This window comes from Microtus oregoni, unplaced genomic scaffold, assembly GCF_018167655.1.
Source record: "Microtus oregoni isolate MIOR12 unplaced genomic scaffold, Mior012 000003F_ref0000135, whole genome shotgun sequence".
Classification (NCBI taxonomy): Eukaryota; Metazoa; Chordata; class Mammalia; order Rodentia; family Cricetidae; genus Microtus; species Microtus oregoni.
This window is the reverse complement of record NW_024543062.1, coordinates 61,829,253-61,849,517: the sequence shown is the minus strand read 5'-3', so window position 1 is coordinate 61,849,517 and position 20,265 is coordinate 61,829,253. Positions and strand designations below refer to the sequence as shown.

The following is a 20,265-nucleotide window of genomic DNA, read 5'->3' as shown; positions in this document are numbered from 1 at the left end:
GGGAATCCAGGCTGACTGTCTTCAGCTTGGGGTGTGTCCCTCCTACCTATAAATGACAGTGTGGGTCTGTCCTAGTGACCCTGCAGGTCTTAAAGTATCACATTTAGTGCCTGACACAAATCAAGCATTGATTGTTTGGGGTTGAACCAAACCTCAAAGAGCCAAATGAGCTGAAAAGAAGATGGGATAAACAGACAGCAGATACATGTTGGAATAGAGAATTATCTGCGGTATCACAAACCACACACATTTTTTTTCCCTTCTTCCTCCCGCCCTTTCATTTTTCTTTTAAACAGTGTCTCGATGTACAGTGCATCCTGGCCTTGAACTTCCATATTCCTGCCTGAGCTTCTATATTTTGGAATAAAAGCAGCAATTTAGAGACTATGTGGACCATGGTTTCTTTTTGTAGAAAGAAAAACATTGCATACCAACAGCTATCCCTGTTAATATGCCCAGAGGAAATTATATAATTTCAACCCCAGAATGAAGATGGCTTCCAGCTCAGTTTCTCCCTGGAAAGTCCTTCAGGACAGACTTTGGGGAGTGTCTCTACCTCCTCTTCTGTTTGACAGCCTACCATGTATTTTCATTGACAGTAAACTTATAGGCATGCTTCAAGGAACTCTTTGGGACAATGGTTGAGGCTGCCTGATAGGGTGGAATTGTGTAAGATGGGCTGGGGAAATTCACAGGAAGTAACCTAAAAGGTCATTGAAAATGGATTATTTAAATAAATGTAATATGCTAGAAAGGGTAGATTTATATCCATTACCCTCTGCTCTAGCACCCTCTCATTATTTTGACAACTAATAGGTAAAGTGGGGGAAGAGAGGCCTAGGCAGTTGTCTTCTTCTGTATAGGAGGTGTAGTTCACAGTGAGCAGAAGGGTGATGAAGGAAGGTGATTTTTATAAAAAACAAAACAAAACAAAACTGGGGAAACCCCAACCATCATGAGGATTCCCTGATGACCATCAGCTGCTGTTGAAAGAGAGGGTTTTGTATTAGATGGTGGAAGCTGAAAACTGTAAATTCACTCATCCAACTTAACATGGCCGGTTAAAGGCGCCCAGCATTATCTGCTTCCTGATGGGAAGTACCCAGTGCTGTTTATGTGACAGTTTGCCATGAATCAAGGTCTCCAGATCTAACACCATCTCATAGGAAGGATGGGCACAGAGACCCACACCAAATGATACCTCTAGATTTTAACCAGTCAAAAATCTTATTTTTGGTCTTTTTATGAGACCAAGTCTTGTCATCTGGTCCTGGCTGGCCTGGAATCCTTGAACTTGAAGTGATCCTCCTGCCTCAGCTTCCAGTGTGCTGAATTACAACCATGTACCACCATGCCCTGGTTGTAATTAGCAAAATTCTGAAAATGGAAAATTCTGTGGAAGAAAAGAGACTTAAGAGACATTTCAAATGAATGCAATTTATGTTTTTTTTCCTCCAGTTATGGATCTGGTTTGAATCTGGATACAAATAAATCAACTGTAAAAACAGGGACACATTTATGAGCAAGTGAGAGACATTTAAATTTCACTTTTAAGGATATTAGATATTAGATAAAATGATACAGTGCTTAGAATTTAGATGTGTGGAGCCAAAGGGAGAGAAGATAGAGGTGCCAACCATGTGAGGATGGGTTTTGAAGTGGGGTAGAGGCCCGACCACCTGTGGACGGGCTGTGAAGTGGGGTAGCAAGCAGTGCACAGAGTTTACTTTGCCATCACATCTCCTTGTATATATCTTTGGAGAGTTCCATAATAGAAAGTCGACAAAAAGCAATGAAGATACAGATGGAACTTCATTTTTTCATCACGGTGGTGGTGGAGGCGGTGTGTGTGTGCAGTGTCGGGGAGGCTGTGTGTGTGCTCTCAGGCTTTCTTTGGTCTGGATACTCTGGGATGGCTGCATCCTGTGGGAACTGACTTTTGTATAGGTATAAAGAGATCTAAAGGGGTATCAGGTATCCGTACATAGACATACACCCCCATTTAGGGGACCGTGGGGGCCAGTCCCACTTGGTTATTTCCACGATCAAAGACTGCGTAGAACTGTCGAATGAAGACATCCCCCAGGATCCAGAGGGGCCCAGCTGGTGGCGGAATGTCAAGTCCTTGAAAGCCGCTGCCGCAGAACTGCATTCCATCCACTAAGTCCTAGGGTCCAAAAGAAGCAATTAGTAGCAGAAAGGGGATGATGAACAGAGTCCTGGGAGCTGTGTCGAGTGGTGGTGCTGGCTGGCACCAAATGGCCTGACACGGCGGCTGAGTGCCACCGCTGTGGTTGGTGGGTTCTTCAATCATTTCATGCCCATGTTCCAGCTTGCTCAGTACAGTGCATGTTGGCTCGGTTCATTCATCTGTGTGCTGCAATCCTGAGAACTGTGTGTCTTTACAGACATACCCTGATCAGTTTATGACTGGAAACACAGAGACCTATTGCGAAAAGGTTTGGCATAGAACACACTGGTTTAAATCCAATCTTCTTTGGTTTCAAGGAGAACTCAACTTGATTTTTATAAGGAAGAGAAACAACTCTGTGACTAGCCATCACCACTTCCTTCTCGGCATCTGAGGAAGCAGCATTTGAGTGGACTTTCTTAGACAAAAGGCAAGCACACATCCTTTGTTCTAGGAAGGGAGCCTAATCTCCCCCAATCTTCCTTTTCTTTTAGACACTATGTAACTCATGTTTTCTAGAACCCACTAGCCCGCCTCTGTCTCCTGAGTGCTGGGCTTGTAGGCATGCACCACCAATCCTGGCCCCCAGTCTTATTTTTCAGTTTAGCAAAGATTTGTTTTCTACCAGGCAGGTGTGGTTTTCCTAACAACCATCTGAAATTCAAAGTTGCTGATGAGGAGGTGGGATAAGTCAAAACTCTGTAAGAGGACAAGGATCAAATTCCAAGTCATTTCAGCATCCTCCATGTACTAAGATGGCCCTGATTGAAATCTGACAGGAAAGGACCCTAGTACCATGTTGGGTATGGGTTTAAGCAGAGCCTCTTGTTGGGTAAAAGTAGGGGAGTGCAGGTGCTAGACATCTCCCAGGATCCAGAGGGGTCTAGCTGGAGGATTAATGTCAAGTCCTCAAAAGCCACTATTGCATAACTGCACCCTATCTGCTAAGACTAAAGAAAACCATTGTCACAGAACTGCATTTCATCCACTAGGACTAGGAAAGCCACTGCCATGAAACCACATCTCCTCCACTAAGACTAGGAAAGCCACTGCCGTAGAACTGCACCTCATCCACTAAGATTAAGAAAGCCACTGCCAAAAAAAAAAAAAAGAAAGCCACTGCCACGGAACTGCATCCCATCCAGTAAGACTAGGAAAGCCACCGCTGTAGAACTGCATTCCATTCACTAAGTTCTGGGGTCCAAAAGAAACACTTAGTAACATGGCGATGAGGATGGAAACTGGTAAGCAGGGCTCAGTCTCACCATGTGGTTTGTTCTCAGCATGCTGTCTGCGGAGGCTCTCCCAAGAGCTTTCAAGAATGCCCCAAGAGCCTAGGAGGCTTAGCACGAAGCTATGCTTTGGAGCATAAAGGGAAGATCATGCTGCCTTAGCACCTTTATGTACACAGTCATTAATGGCATGAGTGATTCTGGTTAAAGATCAGAACATTAAAGTGTGTTTCCCAAGAAGTGCAACATCAAAAACCAGGTCCAGGGGATGTGAAGTGACTACAGGTTTCCAAAACGTCCAGCTTTTCATTTCTAGCTCACCCACAGAATTGGGAGTCATTGCAATGAAAGACACATTTTGGCTTGAGGAAGAAAATTAATCAGAATGTTGCCCCTCCAAAAACAGCTCATATCTTCTTCTTTTTTAATCACTCCTTAAATTTTTTCTATTTATGTATCTGTGTGTAGTATGTATCTGTGCATGCACAGAATCTGAAGAGGGCCTTGGATTTCTTGGAGCTGAAGTTTCATGTGGTTTGGGAGCCACACTATGGTCCTCTGGAGGAGGAGCAAGTGCTCTTAACTGCGGAGCCATCTCTCCAGACCCAGCTGTCATTTCTGAGCCATTTATTTAGCTCTGAGAGCCTCAGCATCTCCCCTATAAATCAGGATAATAACATCTCCAGTTGCACGAGGGCGGTGCAGAGGATTGATGTGTTTGTTGATCAATTCCTCATGGCAACATCCAAAAATCTCCCTTAAATGTCTTCTACCTAAACAGTTGCTGCCCATGGCAGAACTGAGAACTAGAAGCAAGCCCAGGAGTTTCTACCACAGGCAACTTGGTCCCTCTCAGAGAAAATGCCACATCAGAACTGCACTAGGTGGGAGGGAACTTGGAGCCGATGTGAAGGGGGAAGTGACAGGCACGTGGGGAGGACACTGTGACTCATAGAATAAGGAAACAGCCCTTACCGGCAGGATGTAGGCATTTGGGCTGAGGGTATATGAAACCCCGTTGATGAGGAAGGCGACATTTGGCATCGTGTTGAGGTTGGCACAATTCACAGCGTACTAAAACAGAGAGGGATCAACTCAGAGACAGCTCTCTCCCCAGAGAAGGATGGGCTCTCCGGCTCCGACACCAACCCCACCCTGGGTAGACACTTACTTCTCCATCCATGGGTGTGGCCCCAATGGCCTCTTGAAGCTCTTTGATCTTGTGGGAGGGGCCAGTGAGGAGGGAGGTCCCTGTGTCCACAATGGCTTGGCAGCCCTCAGAGCAGAACATCACTGTGTTTCCCACTAGGATTCTGAGGACAAGGGGCCCCGTGGTCCCATGGTTAGCGCCTGCTCCTTGAGGGGGGCCCTTTACCACATGGGGACACAATAATGGTATCTGCTTTGGTGTTTTCTACCACAAGAATGTTTTCCAATTAGCGTATTTGTTTGTATGAGACAGGGTCTCTCTGTATAGCCTTGGCTGTTCTGAAACTCACTCTGTAGACTAGGCTGGCCTTGAATTCAAAGAGATTCACCTGACTCTGCTTCCCAGTTGCTGGAATTAAAGGCATGCACCACCATTCCTAGCCAAATTGCTTCTTTTTAAAGACAGGGTTTCACTCTGTCCAGACGACTTCCAAGCTCCTAGCGATCCATCCTCCTGTCTCAGTCTCATGAGTACTGGAATTATAGGCATGAACCATTATACCCGACTCAACTTGCTTTTTTGACTGAGATTCACAGTAGGAGATATACTTACTTCTTGACCAAACACACACACACACACACACACACACACACACACACACGCTGAAATACATTTTTATATTTTTCTATTGTACTCTGTTTTGATTCAGAAATGCAGATCAGGATCTGGGCATGGTGGGGACAACTGCAAGTAACTCTCGCATGTAGGAGGCTGGGGTGACAAGATCCTGATAATTCCAGGCCAGCTGGTGCTACATAGCAAGGTTGTGTTTCAAAAAACAACACAAATCAAAAAAAAAAAAAACAACAGATTCCTTAAACTGATGTGATGAGCACGAATAGGTAAATATCAACCATCTGAAAAGCATTGGTAGACAGTGAGCATTGAATCTCTTTTACTTTTTATCCAGAGCGTCTTAGGTGCAGAAACTAGATTGCTCTGCCCTGAGCTCCTACCTTACCTAGCACGGTGCTGGCCATGTGTCAGGGGTGTAACCCTACTTTCCCATTAGCTCCATGCTCCTGCGTGGATTTCAAGGCTCCATTTCATAGCCCCTGCCTCCACATCCCCTGCACAGTCTTCAGACAGAGAAGTCTCACTCTGTTTGCCGGCCAGCCATCCTAGCAGCTCTTGGAGCACTGACCACATCCACTTTGTGTGGTGGCAATTTGGGACCATATTTCATCTTCCATGCAGGCTTCAAGAAAGCAAGAGCTGAGTCCAAATCACCCTTGCAATGCCCATGTCTCTCAGCCCTTGCCTCGTGCATTATTTAAGGTTGCATGAACACAGAGCAGTTAGCTGCGTGAGTTAGAAGGAGGCCTGCTAAATGTATACAGAAGGAAGCCACTCCTCTAGTCCTTCCTGTGTGTTTCCACACCTCCAGTCTAGATGTCAGGTTCCCAGCATCTACTCTAGCGCCTGGTAGTGTCACTCAGTTAATCCAGTTTGAGTTGTGGCTGTCGTGAGTTTTTCTGTTCAACCATGGCTACTACACGGATGATACTCACCCGTCCAGTGCAATCTGCCAGTAACCTTGCTTGGTGACTGGAATCCAGTTGAGAGTCCCAGAGAAATGAGAGGGGTCATAGCCTCCGAAAGTCAGCTCACTGCCTGAGCCACCTTGTGGGTCACTACATAGAGAGATAGACAAATTGTCAAAGAAGGGCCTCTGGAAACACTGAGCGGGATGGCCAGCGAGGGCCCTTTGTTGCATGTCTGGGGACTCACACTGGTACCCAGGTAGTAGAAACTCCTAGGCAGCCTGAGCCTTTGGGGACCAAAGAGAAGAACAACTCTGTCCAATGCTCTGTGAATATTCCCTGCTTCTTAAATAAAAAGTTTAGGAGATAGGGAGCATCAGAACTGAAGATCCAAGGTCAGGACCATCCTGGGTGTGCAGACACTGAGGATGCAACTTGAGGGTACCCCCAAAATACCCTTTCTGGGAGTATCTTCCCTGCTAGGAATGTTGTGGTGTCAGGAGTTCCCATAATGCTCACTCCTTTTTGTTAAGGAGGCAAGGGTAACTTGAAAGCAGTATGTCTTATTAGAGCTTGACTATTGGTTCATTTTCTTTGCTAGTTATTTCTCAAGTTACATGCTGGGATTTAGTAGGCTTCGGGGAAGAGGGGCATTTCTAGGAGGAAAAGGAGAGAGAAGAAAGACATAAAGCCTGGGACTCTGAAGGACAGGGTGGTGTGGGGAAGGAGCATATATCTGAAGGAATTTTACATTTAGTGGGAGCTGGGGATGTAACTAAGGGTTTAGAACACTTGCTTGGCATGCATGAATCCTGGGTTCTACAACTCCCACCACCCAAGCTTGTGGAATTCTCACATCAACCTTGTATTTGCTTGAGGAAACGGAGGCCCTGGGACACAAAACAACACAAAGGGAGACAGGAGCCCTGACAGTGTGCCTTGATCAAAGTCCTATCAGACCTGGTCGCAACTGCAGTCACTCTGGAGACACAACACAGCCCAAGAGAGAAAATTCAGAACTCTTCTTGTGGAAGGGGACAGAGAAAGGGGACTTACATTGGAGCATGGTGAGCTGGGGCCAGGTCAGAGTGGGAAAGGTAAGTCTTTCTCTTAGGGAGGAAAGTGAGGTGATCATCCCAGGAAAGGGTACGGGGACAGTGAGTGTCTCGCTCTTCCCAGCTGTAGTTTATGGATTTTTAGAACTTGTGTGGCAATATAGTTCTAAATTAACCATCTTAGCCAGTTTTGAGTGCGTAGTTCAGATTTTCATTACCATGAAGTCAAGTTCCCGAACATTTTCACCATGCAGAACTGAGTCTCGTTAAAGGAGACGTCCCCTTCTCATTATCCCCACCCATGACAACCACCACTGTACTTTCTGTCTATGAATTCAATTCTAGGCACTTCTTGTAAGCGGAATCCTTATCTGTCCTTTTGGTGGCTGACTTATTTTGCTTAGCCTAAGTCTTGAAGCTTGATCTATGCTCTAGCACATGTCAGGAAAAGATTGTGAGGTGTGGGAGATTGAACTCAGGGTCTCGCGTGAACTCGGTAAGAAAGAGAAAGACTAGCTCCATACTGCATCCTTTCCAAGGCCAAGCCATATTCTTCTGTGTGGTTATACATAGCCATTAATGTACAACTTATTTTTAGTATCTTCTTACTGGTTAATTCTCCCCCTGTCTCCCAACCACAGAGATGGTCCTTGTTTCATGTGTCTACCATCACATGTGGCATGTAGCAGGACCTTGGTATTTATTGACCATATAAATCATTAGCCAATCTCAAGGGTGCACGGATTCAATTCCCAGTGACAATTTACTTCTTTCTTGTCATAACTCCTTTATGAGGCAAACCACATTTCCTCAAAATCCAGAGAGCCTAAGTGTTTTGTTCAAGATCATATATCACAGGTCAAGCAAGAGATTTGAGAGTCTCATGCACAGGCTAACTGCCTGTGGTCATCACTGACCTGATCTGGTGGGGATAGGGGTTGACTGGCCTCACCTGCTCAAGTAGACAGAAAATATAGGCAGATCCACGAGGTTCTGGGCCATCATGTTGTCAAACACTGGGGTTACCCCTCCAGCAGCCAATGACGGGTATCCTAGGCCCAGAATCCCATCAAACTCAGCATTCACAAAGGTCTGCCCGGGCTCCTTGACACTTTCTCCAAACTGCTGGCCCTCCACAGTTAGTCCTTCCACCTGAAGGGAGAACGGCACAACGTTCATGAATGAGGGTCCCAGATTCCTGGGTCCCCATTCCGATTCAAGCTAATTTGTCCTTTCTCAGCTTTCCTTGGCAAATAGGCACAAAAGTTTTGACTATAATCCCACTAATACAATTTCTTCATGTGACTTTAAAAATCAAAATATAAAAAATGCAGAAAAGATGAGTGTCTATTTTAATAACAGTCCACGTACTACACATACCCATGTAATCCTCCCTAGACCAGGCAGAACGTCGCAAAGACCCAGCCATGCTGTTCCTGTACCCTGTCAATCACTGTATCCCTCCTCCAGAGTGACTCTTCTTCAAAGCAACACTAGTTTTGTTTATGCCTTTAATCTTACATAAATGGAATTATCTACTATGATGCTGCTATCTGGCTTCTGTTCTTTAGTGCTGTGCTTGCTACATGCTCTTACAATGTTTTTATTCTCATTAGCACTCCAGGTATGAATATGTTACCATGCCATATGCCATGGGTGGACATCTGGACTGCTTCCTGTGTTTGATTATCACTAATGGTGCTCCATGTGCACTTCCTTTGGTGAACACATGTACGTATTTCCATTGTATAAACCTTTCAGGGTTTATAAGTATTCTCTCTGAGCAAAGGTCCTGGAGTCTTCCAAAATCGTGGTACCAATGTTTCCATTACTGGTACTCTGAGAGTCCCAATTGGACCACATCTTCATTAAAACTTTCTACAGCCTGCCTCTTCCGTGTTGGTTTTATAGTAGATACGCAGAGGGTTACACTGAGATTTTAACTGCGTTTTACGACAGTTAATTGACTTTTTAGGTAGCTTCTCTTAGGAATGCCTGCTTCTGTTGTTTGGTGGTATATTTTGGAGCCAAGCCTTCTGCTGGAAACCACAAGGTTTTCCCCATCAGTGATGCCTTTTGCTGTTTTTGATGAATAAGATATGAATTTTAATGCACTTAATTTTATTAATTTTTGCTTCATTATTAGTTTTTTATAGCATGCTTTAGGGATTTTCTTTTTCACAGTCATGGAGACATTTTCCCAAGTTTTCTTCTACGCTCTTTATTCTTTTACATCTTGTGTTTAGATCTATAATCTACCTAAAGCCTGACAGCATATGGCAAAGTTAAAAGATTATTTTTTTCTGTATAGATAGCTAAGTGCCCTCTCATTTTTTAAGAACAATGTTATCCTCTACATGCCTCAGTAAAATGCTAAATATGAGTGAGGTTATTGGCGGGGGGTTCTGGATTTTTTATACATCCTCGTACATTTGTCTCATTTTCCTTAGCCTATACCAATACAGCAGTCTGAATTGTGGCTTTATAATACCTTGGCAGTGTTTTTATTAATCAAGATTATTTTGGTATGTTCCATTACATTCATCTACATGTTAGAACCAACCTATCAGTTTCTAACACAAATCATTACTGCTTTGATCGGGGTGATACTGGATCTATAAATCATCTTGGAGATTTTGACTTCTTTATCAAAGTGAGTCTTTCTACAGGTATGGCTCTTCTTTCAATTTACATAAATGTTTTAATTTCATACAGTAGTGATGTATTTTTTTTAGGATAAAGAGTTCTCATATTTGTTAAAGGTAAGTTGTTTTTGATGGAATCATAAATACAGTTTTTAAGACCTGTTTTTCATTTATTTGTCTTCACTGTGACATAGAGACCCAAATGATTTTTGTACGTTTACCTATTCTAGAAATGTTGGTAGATTTCCTTGTACATCTCAATATACTGAAGATATTTTTAGATTTCCTACATGTAGAACTTTGTCATGCTGCTATTTATGATGGCACACACCTTTAATCCCAGCACTCAGAAGGCAAGTGGATCTCTGTGAGTCTGAGGCCATTCTGGCCTACAGAGAGAGTTCTGGTATTGAAATCCTAGCCAACTCCTCAGTGCTAGGGAAGGAACGGGTCTTAGAGGAGAACCTACAACAGCCACCTTACTAAAGCAACAAAACCCTAACTACATTCTAGGTATTTGTTCTTATACCCCGCTGATGATTGTAATCCTCGACTCTCATCTGGGAAACTTCTCTTCGAAACAGGCAAGAGATGTTACAACCAATCAAAATTCAAAGGTGTGGGACCCAGTTCCAATACAACAATACAACTCCCACACAAAAGGCCCAAGGGTCATTGTGAAGAGGGGGCAGACTGTATGAGCCAGAGGCTGGGGGAGTTTGCAGTGAGACTGTGTCTCTTAAGAAGGTCAGAAGCTACACCCATAAGGCCTCACCAATACAACTGTGTAAACATGAGTTGAACAAGGATGACCCCTAAAGAGATGCTCTCATGAGTGGGACCTCAACCCTAGGCAAAGAACTACAGGCAGCAAAGGAAGGTTGAGAATGGGAGAAATACTTTTTCCCAGGAGAGAGCACACTCATTTGGTTATTCAATACCAAACGGTCATCCCTCAAAACAAGTAACATTACACAGATAGAGCAGATTGTTATTATGTATCTAGGAATATGTTCATACATACATACGTATGTAACAACATTTAATGAAAAAGGAGGTCATGAATTTGAAAGAGAGCTGGGAGGGTGTATGGGAGGGTTTGGAGAAAGAAAAAAGAAGGAAAATAATTATGTAATTATATTATAATATCAAAAATAAAAGAAATAAAAACAAATAAATACAGTTAAAAACAAGCTAAGAATCTTCTTATGTGCTGATATGACAGTAATCTTTTGTCCTTCCAAACCTTAAGCCCTTAGTCTCTTTTTTCTTGTCTTGCTGCACTGGCGATGGTCTTCAGCTCTGTGCTGAACACAGGGAGTGCTGTGACTACTGCTGTCTCATTCCAAATCTCAGGGAGAATCTCCAACCCCGCAGAAACTCAGTACCCACTATAAGCTCTGCTGTGGGCTCCTGAGGAGCACAAGTTACCCCAAGCTTGCGTTCTCCAGCCTGCCACACGCATCCCCATGACTGGCTTGTGGGCATCTTTAAGACACTAAAATCTCCAGCCTCCCACACGCATCCCTATGACTGGCCTGTGGGCATCTTTAAGAGACTAAGGAAGTTGCTTTATATTCATGGTTTTCTAAGAGTTTATTTTTAAGTTATGTCTACATCTTGACTTTTGCCCATCCAGATATTTGTATTGATTTTTTTTTTTGTTTTAATTCTCTCTGATGGCAAGTTCCTAGGAGGAAATGACTCTTGGTTGGCATTTAGGACCCTCACAAAATTTATTTTCTCATTTCTTTCCTTTAGGACTTTGACATCTATTTGGGCACAGTGGCATTTGCCTGAACTCTCAACACTCAACAGGTAACAACTCAGCACTCAGCCAGAGGATGACGAGTTCCGGTTAGGCTTGGCTCACAGTGAGAGCTGTCTCAGACCTGTCCAACTGCAGAGCACAAGAACTTGGACATCATGGAGAAAGGGTATAACTCTAATTGGTTTTGTTTTCTTTGCTTTGAGACAGGATCTCATATATCTCAGACTAGCATAAAACTTACTATGTAACAGAGGAAATCTTAACCTTCTGATCATTTTGTCTCTGGCTCCTGAGTGCTGGGATTATACATGTGTGTCATCTTGTCCAGTTTAGGTGGTCCTGGGGATCAAATTCTGGGCTTTGCGTATGCCAGGCAAGTGCTCTGCCCACTGATCTGTATCCCTAGCCTTTAGTTCTAGCTTTTTGATTGACTGGCCAATAGATTGAGACAGGGTCTCAATATGTAGCCTTGGTTGTCCTACAACTCTCTATGTAGACCAGACTGAATTGACACTCACAGAGATTTGCCTGCCTCTGCCTTCTGAGCTCAGGGATTAAAGGCGTGTGCCACGATGTCTGGCATGTTCTGGTGATTATAATAATGTTTTCAAGTTTTGTTATTAAAGTTCTTGTGGTTTCATTAAATACGTTATGAAGTAAGTAAGTCTATCAATTCTCTGGAAAATGGGCCCAGAGTTTTCTTTGTGGGGAGGTTTTTTTTGTTTTATTTTAATAGCAGAGTAAACATTCAATATTTTCTATTTATTGCATCATTTCTGATAATTTAAATAATTTAAAATATTGTAAAGCTTATCAATATAAGACAATTTTGATATCTTGTTTTGAGGGTGACAAGGTCTTTAATAGTATCCCTTTCATTTCTAATGTTGCTAGGTTTCTTTCATTTTCTGGATTAGTCATGCCAAGGGCTGCCAGTCTGGTTGCCCTTTGCAGTTAATTTGTGGCATTGTTGATCTTGTTTCCAGAGTGGATTTCCTATTTCACAGATGTCCCGTCCTTCTCTATTTTCTTTCCTTCCCTTTCCTTTGGGCTTGGTTTGCTCCTGTTTATTAGTGACTTGTTCTTCTTAGGGTTTGACTCAAAACAACAGCTTAGATCACTGGTTTTTCTCGTATATGCGTTTCAGGCTGTAACTGTCCCTTTAAGGACTACATTAACTGCATTAATCTGTATACTTATATATTACATATGTATGTGGCTTTTGATATTTGGCTTTACACAGTTGCAGAAGCCAGTCAGAGAGTGCACTTAGGAAGTGGTTTCCAGCCTAGGCTTGCAGCCTGAGGGCTACAGATGTGGCAGCAGAGGGAAGATATGTCACGTGGGAGAGACGCCAACTGGAACCTGTGGACCCATTCTCTCCCTTTGCCGTCCAAGCCTTTATGCTCAATGAAATGTTGCAGAATATTTGTTTAACTATGCAAAGATGTGTTGCATTTGTTCATGCTGCAGAATATTTATTTAATTATGTAAAGATATGTTACATTTGTTTAACTATGGAAAGATATATGTTGCATTTGTTTAATTATGGAAAAATGTGTTGCTGTTTTACCTTTCCTGCTTAAGGCACCTGATTTGTCTAATAAAAAGCTGAATGGCCAATAGAGAGAGAGGAGGTATAGGCAGAACTTCCAGTCAGGGAGAGTAAGGAGGAGGAGAAATTTAGGCTTGAAAAAGAAGGAAAAGGAGACGACAGGGAGACACCATGGAGAAAGCAGGGAAGTAGGACACACAGAAGGAAAGAAAGGGAAAAGCCTTGAGGCAAAACGTAGATGAAGAGAAACAGGTTACAGTAAGTTATAAGAACTAGTGGGACAAGTGTAAGCTATGGCCAGGCATTCGTAATTAATAGTACGTCTTCTTGTCTCTATGTGGGAGCTGGTTGTCGGCCCAAAGAAACGTCCAACTCCAGTGAAGGCCTGCACTGAAGCAGGAACTGACAGAGCCGGAAGTGCACAAGGAGGGGCCTCTGGAGCTGGGGCTGCTGTGGCTTGGGGGCTCCCTGTTCTGTGCTGTGTGTATGCTAGAACCTGCCTCCTGGGACCTCAGTCCCTCCCCTGCTTTCCAGAGTTATTACAGTGATCAGTTTGGAATGCAGCCTTCTAAGTGCTTATTTATACTGTAACATATACATATAATAAACATTTATATCTGCACATACAACTTTAACAGAGAGTTCTGTATTATCTATATAATACTTCACATAAAAAGCATTTTCTGTTAAGATGTTACTGAAGCTTTTGTGTGTGTGTGTGTGTGTGTGTGTGTGTGTGTGTGTGTGTGTGTGTGTGACAGGGTTTCACTAACCCTGGCTGGCCTGAAACTCTCTATGGAGACCAGGCTGGCCTCAAACTCAGAGATCCATCTGCCTCTGCCTCCCAAGTCCTGGAATCATGTGTGCCACCATATCTGGCTTTACTTAAACATTTTTAAAAAATTTAGTGACTTAATTTAACTTTATGTACGTTGATGGTTTGCCTGCATATGTGCCTGTGTAGGGGTGCTGGGTCCCCCAGAACTGGAGTAACAGACAGTTGTGAACTGTCACATGGGTGCTGGGAATTGAACCCTGGTCTTCTAGAAGAACAACCAGTGCTCTTAACCACTGAGCCATTTCTCCAGTCCTCATAAATATATTTTAAGAAGACTTAGTATCCTAAAGAAAATAATTAAGGCTAGTAATACATTCACTCTGCTTTATCTTCCCTGATGACCCACTCAGCGGAGTATCTAAACCCCTCACAATTCATAAGAGTTCAGAGAGATTTTCACCAGGTTTAATGTGGGGGGGTGCAGGCAGTGGAAAAAGTCTCCTGCTGGTTTATTTTTCACGTTTTCCCACTTAATTGTACGTCCCATGCTCAAATTGTTGAAGGGATGTTGATGAGGACTGGGCTCCACTGACCTTGGGATCATGCTAGAACTGGGGTGACAACCATTGGGGTCAGCCAGCCTTTGTTCCTTCCAAGGCCTAAGCCCACACACTTGCATAAAGTATCCAGGCAGGGATAGGACTCCCCTGGTTCTCTGATTCCCACAGATTAGGGGCCTGTAGGACTTATGGTGGGGGTGGGGGTTGGGTCGGGGTTTGCTGTGTTCAAGGAGTGGCTGCTAGACCTTGGGACTTTGATTGACATCTGCATTCTTCTCTGTGGTTGGATATCTGCCTCATACCTTCCCGTTTCACTGATGGAGCCCGGCTTTCTCACTGGTTTGCACTTCTTTTTTTTCTTTCAAGATGACATCCTTCTGTCATCTCCTTAGTGCTCAGGGACTGGTGATCCAGCCCTAACACCAGGTCCTGTGCTCTGACCCTGTTTCCCGAAGGCAGCCCCATGCTGCTCTCTAGAGCTCAGAGCTGGAAAGACTGACCGATGTCCCATCTCGGGTGGGAAGGATTGCTCCCTTGCCCTAGAAGCCAACCTTGTCTATCCCTTCCTGAGGCAGATCTGAAATTGTACCCCTGAGACCTCTGAGCCATATGCCACTACCCTGTGCCTCGTTCCTGGGCAAGAGAGTAACGACGGAAGATTGGCACTCACAGAGACTTGGTCAGCTCCGATGATTCCTGTCAGGCTCCCAGTACCATACTGGATGGAAAAACGATTCCCTACCTCCTCATATGTGCTGGACTGGGACGGGTGGAAGACCGGGTGTGTCTCTGGAAAACAAGAATTCTGCTCACTGCTTTGATCCCTGCCCCAGAGAGACAGAGTGGTTCCCCACAATAAGGGGAAGATGGGAGCTCCTGGGGAGGCTTGCCATGGCTTTTTACTAGTGAGCTACTGTGTCCTCTCTAGCCCAACCAGGTGTGTCCCAACCAGGGACCAAATATTTGTCCCTGGGCAAATCTGGTTGCTCACAGTGACCTCATAGACACAAGATAAGCCCCGTTTACCTGGCGCCAGCAACAGTCTCAGCCATTAGTTTTGGGGCCTAGCCCGGCCTTCACAGGAAGCTTAGAGTGACCAATTACCCCTCTAGGGAATTATTCCCAACTCTTTGCCCAACTTTGCAGATGTCTAGTCTCAGGTTCTGAAGAGCTTCCACCCCTGGGATGTGTCCCACACTGAACGAGCCTTCTCTGTGTAGGGCTTCTGTTCCCAATGTCTCCCTCACCCCTACGTCACCTCTGGGCAAATGGACACACCCAAGCCACTGTGGGCCACCAGCCACACCTGCATGGGAGCCAGGCCATCAGGGCCTCCTTGAGGTAGGTGTACAGTCTTCCTTAGAACTCAACCGACCTACCTGTTCAGATACAAACCAAAGGAACCTTCTCCCGTGTTCCTTTGGGTGTTCCAAAGGAAGTGAGTCACCAAGTCAATGATTTCTCTTCTAATGGCTAATTTTCCCTCCATTAATTATAACTAGTATAAAAGTTATCTTGACTAGTAGTTGCCTTTCATCTCTGCCCCTGGCCCAGCCATGCCAAATGAAGAAAGGGGAGAGGAGGGAGTTGGCACGGCAGGAAGGACCAGTGGAGGGAACTGAATCTTTCCACCCCTCGAAATACCACCTTAGCCTCCAAGAAGTAGTTCCCACCACTGCAGCCCACTTACTGCATGCTGGGCTGGTGCAGTAAACAGAAGGGACCCAGAGGTTGGAGGAGCCAGTGTCAAAGATGACCGTGAAGTTCTGTGGCGGAGAGCCAATGGAGATAGTGCCGAAGTACTCCATCTACAGGGAGGGGAGAGAAGGAGAGGATGAAGGGACGGGATGAAAAGGCTTGTTAATGACTATAGCCCCGAGTGCCACGGACTACAGTCTGCCCAAGCTCGAAGAGGCAAGGCTGGGGATACAGAATGGAAGGAACAGAGCAGGGGCCGTGAGGGAGAGCACTGAGGAGAGCTTAGGAAACTTGGTTCCCTTTTTTTATGATCCTGAGTCTCCTGACATCATTGTGAGCAAGGCAGGGGAGACAGGAATGCCTCCATTTTAGGGATCAGGGAACTGGGGATGCAGGGATCAAGTACTCTCTTTGTCCAAAGATATAACTAGCTAAGCGCCTGGTTGAGCACACAGTAGGAGCTTTCCCCTTGGGCACATGTCATCCTTATCTCTTTCCTCCTAAAGCCATGCACACTGGGCCACACTGAGGCCTGCTTTACAGAGCACACAGAGACTACGGGACTACCCTTCTGAGTCATCCATGCCTGAGCACTTGATGTCACCTAGGCAGCACTGGTCCCTGCTAGAGGCCCAGCCTTCCTCCCTACTCCCAGTGTCCCCAGGCTTCAACCCAAGACATCATACATCCAGGTAGTTGATGAGGGGCTCATTGGTACTCTGGTCCATTTGACAAGACTCGGTGAACTGGATCATGTCCAAGTTCTGGGACTTCCAGAAGTCTGAGAGCAGGCCTTGGGCCCGCAGCTTCTTCCGGATGGACTGATGCCTTCTGAGGGGCACCCTGGGGAAAAAGTGCGGTGTGAGGAGGCAATTCTGCTTCCACCCCCCCTTTCCATGTATCAGTTCAGAGTCTTACTGCAGCAAGGCCCAGGAGGGGGCCTTCAAGGACAGGGTGTGGCCAAAAGCAGGCCTTCTCTGTCCTGTGGACTCAGAACCTGGGCAGAAGTGGCCCTCTCTCCTGGGCGCTAGCCCTTTGAGATCTTCCAGGGAACGGGAGCTAGGACACAGTCTGCAGTTATATCTGACCCCAGAAAGGGCTGATGTAAAGGGATGGAGGACTCCATGGATAGCAGTGTTCAGTCCCCCTTGAGAAAGAATTTGAAGGCTTGGGGTTACAAACCACAGCTCTAGGGCATTCTTTCAAGCAACAGAGGGGAGTCCCTTGAACTGAAGTAGGCACCTCCACTGGAAGGAGAGGCCTGGCATTGCCTGGGGAACACCAAAAATTCCCATAAGACCCCAATTTCTTCTTTTTATTTCCTCATTAGCCTTCCTCCCCCAGGACAACCCGGAACTGGGTTGCGGGATGCCTAAGCTGAACTCAGTGCTGGGGGCAGTGTCTTACCTGTGCACAGCCCCATGGACCAGTCCCAGGTCCAGGAGCACCAGCAGGAGCACAAGGAGGGATTTCATTGTGGTCCAGGCAGCAGTTTCCCTCTCGCTCTGCTTCTCTCTTCCCTCTTCTTTTCTTCTGGAGCACAGGCAGGGGCACCAGCTTTTCCTGGTGCCCAGTCCTGCCCTGCCCAGTCTGAGGGCCCAATGATAAGGTCTGGAGTCAATAGCCATGCCCAGAGTAAACAGTGTGTGGAATAGGACGTCCCTTCTGGGCCTCTTTTTGCTTGGGGAGCTAAGGGTAAAGCGTGTGTGTGTGTGTGTGTGTGTGTGTGTGTGTGTGTGTGTGTACCCTCTGAAAATGAGGGGAATTCCTGTCTCAGCTTCTCCCAGGGTCTTTGGACACCCCATACTGGCTTTAAGTAATCCTGTGTTAATTGTCTAAGGATGCAAATGTTGCAGAAAGAGGGTTGAGCCTCTTCTACGGGTGTGAGTGTTCAAGTTGAAGACCCCTAAAGGGCAGAAACTGAAATGTCCTATGTGGGCCTGACTGTATCTCGGAATATTAGCCAGGCTTTTACCCTATATTTCTTATTTTCTCTTCGTTTCTTTAGAAGTTCCCTAGGCAAGTTGTCCTTCTCAGAGCAAAACCAGTACTCCCCCAAAATGGAAAAGTTTGGCTTTGGATTTGTGGGGTTTGATTTTGGTTCCAAGCACTTGATGAGTCTGGGGCTGTGGTCTGTATAGAAGGGGATGCAGAGGCAGCCATGGAGGGGCAGGGTCTGGAGCAAGCCTGTGTCGGCACACCAGGGCTCCCATAGCAACGTGTCACAACCCAGTGGCTTAAGCAACACCTATTTTCTTGTGATCCTTGAGGTTGAAAACTCAAATTTTCTTCCTGTCAGCCACTCCTGTGGGTGCCCCTCTCTAGAATGTAGGGCCAGCTTTCCTGACTTAAGAGAGGTGGGGGTGGTGGGAAGAAAAAGCCTTTGTAACTGGACTTCCAGCTGATGGCCTCTGAGCTGGACGGGAACAGCCATCACTACTGTCGCAGGTGCTGGCTTCTCCAGGGAGCAGGAGTTAGGGTGCCTGGGTTAGATTAGCTCTGCTCTTATCACCCAATGTTCTGGCAAAGTACCAGGGCCTTGCCTTTCAGCTTTCCAAAACGTTCAAGAGACATCCAAAAAAGAGGAGGAACGAGAACAGAAACAGAAGCAGCTGGCCTACAACCCTAAAGCAACCGTGCCTCTCTGGGATTTACTCATTTCCTGGGAGCCTGTCCTCTGACCTCTCACCGGGAGAGGGGCCTGTCTGTTCCCCAAAGAGCAGCATGCTGCAGGAGAGCTGAGAGTCCAGGTCTTTCCTCCTGGAACTAAGCTCTGTCGTGATTGCCCACGGTTGCCTGACCAGGCACCTCAGTGTTGTCTTCTGGGGTTTGGGAGTTAGGTGCACTGAAAACAGCTTAATCCATCCTGTGGGCAGGATCTGGGCATAACAAAAACCTTGCGCTGGGACATTTCTTCCAGGTCCTCAAGGCCGACTTACTTGCACAGCGAATGAGAGCGTGGTCCCAGAGAAGGGCAGAGCTAGGGCTCTTGACTACTAGTCCAGGGCTCTTTCTGTATGCTATCACTGAACTATTGATGCCAGCATAACTGGACCCTCCTTCCTTTTCCATCTCCAGACCTCTCCCCATCTGGTTACCAATTGTAGAGGGTAAGGGTGGCCCATGTCTGAGACCTTTCTCTGGAAATACCAGGAACTGCACGCCGTTCTCCTTGCTGTGTGTCACTGGCTCCTCCCAGGCTGAAATGGAAAGTCACTGTGGACCTATGTTATGGACGGTGTGAACCCTCTCTGGGAACAAAAGCCCCTGGACGTATGGGTGGCTATGTGTGTGATCTCTGGGGAAAGGCAGAGGAAGAGCGGCGTGAGGGCAGAGGCCACAGCACAGGCAGCGATCTGTTCTCTCAGCGCTTGCAAAGGGGCTCTGGTGGCTTGAAAGAAAATGGCCCCCAGAGGGAGCGACACTATTAGGAGGTGTGGCCTTGTTGGAGGAAGCATGTCACTGTAGGGGTGGACTTTAAGGTCTTTTTTGCTCAAGATTCCCTTAGTGTGACAGTCAGTTGACTTTCTGTTGCCTGCGAGATGTAGCACTCTAAACTCCAGCACCATGTCTGCCTGCACACTGCCTTGCTCCCTATCCTGATGGCAATGGAGTAAATACCCCAAAACTATAAGTGAGCCACTGCAATGAAATGTTTTCTCTATAAGAGCTGCCACGGTCATGGTGTCTCTTCACAGCAATAGTAACCCTGTCTAAGGCAGGGGCCTTGAAAAGAAGGCTCTCCAGGGATGTGGGGAGGAGCCTGGCTGGACGCAAAGGTTTGACACTTTCCAGAACATGGGGAAACTGTCCGTGATGACATTCCCTAATTGGCTTCTTCTTCTACATCTTCAGATTGCAGAAGATAAAATAATGACAGTGGCCAGCTGCACAGTGCTGTGTGGAAGTTAGCTCCCAGCACAAGGTACACGGCCAGTGTGGGATAAGAACCAGCTCTTGAGGGCAGGGAGTTACATTCCAGGATACGCTGTCCCTGGCTCTGGCGATAGCATCAGCTCAAAATGACCATGACAACTCATTGGGAAAATGTCCCAACCTCTTTCTGCTCAGAGTTGAGGAATGAAG

General features: G+C 45.9%; 1 protein-coding gene across 1 annotated transcript in view; it reads right to left on the bottom strand.

Moving 5' to 3' along the window:
- Nucleotides 1-1,485: 1,485 nt before the first annotated feature.
- Nucleotides 1,486-20,265, bottom strand: part of Ctse (cathepsin E) — a 30,337-nt gene continuing 11,557 nt past the window's right edge. The window contains exons 2-10 of the mRNA XM_041648937.1: nt 17,587-17,769; nt 16,866-17,022; nt 16,172-16,289; nt 15,152-15,270; nt 8,125-8,324; nt 6,145-6,267; nt 4,595-4,736; nt 4,399-4,497; nt 1,486-2,167 (exon numbers count right to left, since the gene is read on the bottom strand). Coding sequence (XP_041504871.1) covers nt 2,003-2,167; nt 4,399-4,497; nt 4,595-4,736; nt 6,145-6,267; nt 8,125-8,324; nt 15,152-15,270; nt 16,172-16,289; nt 16,866-17,022; nt 17,587-17,654 — 1,191 coding nt within the window. The 5' untranslated portion in view covers nt 17,655-17,769 and the 3' untranslated portion in view covers nt 1,486-2,002. The remainder of the gene's footprint in view (nt 2,168-4,398; nt 4,498-4,594; nt 4,737-6,144; nt 6,268-8,124; nt 8,325-15,151; nt 15,271-16,171; nt 16,290-16,865; nt 17,023-17,586; nt 17,770-20,265) is intronic.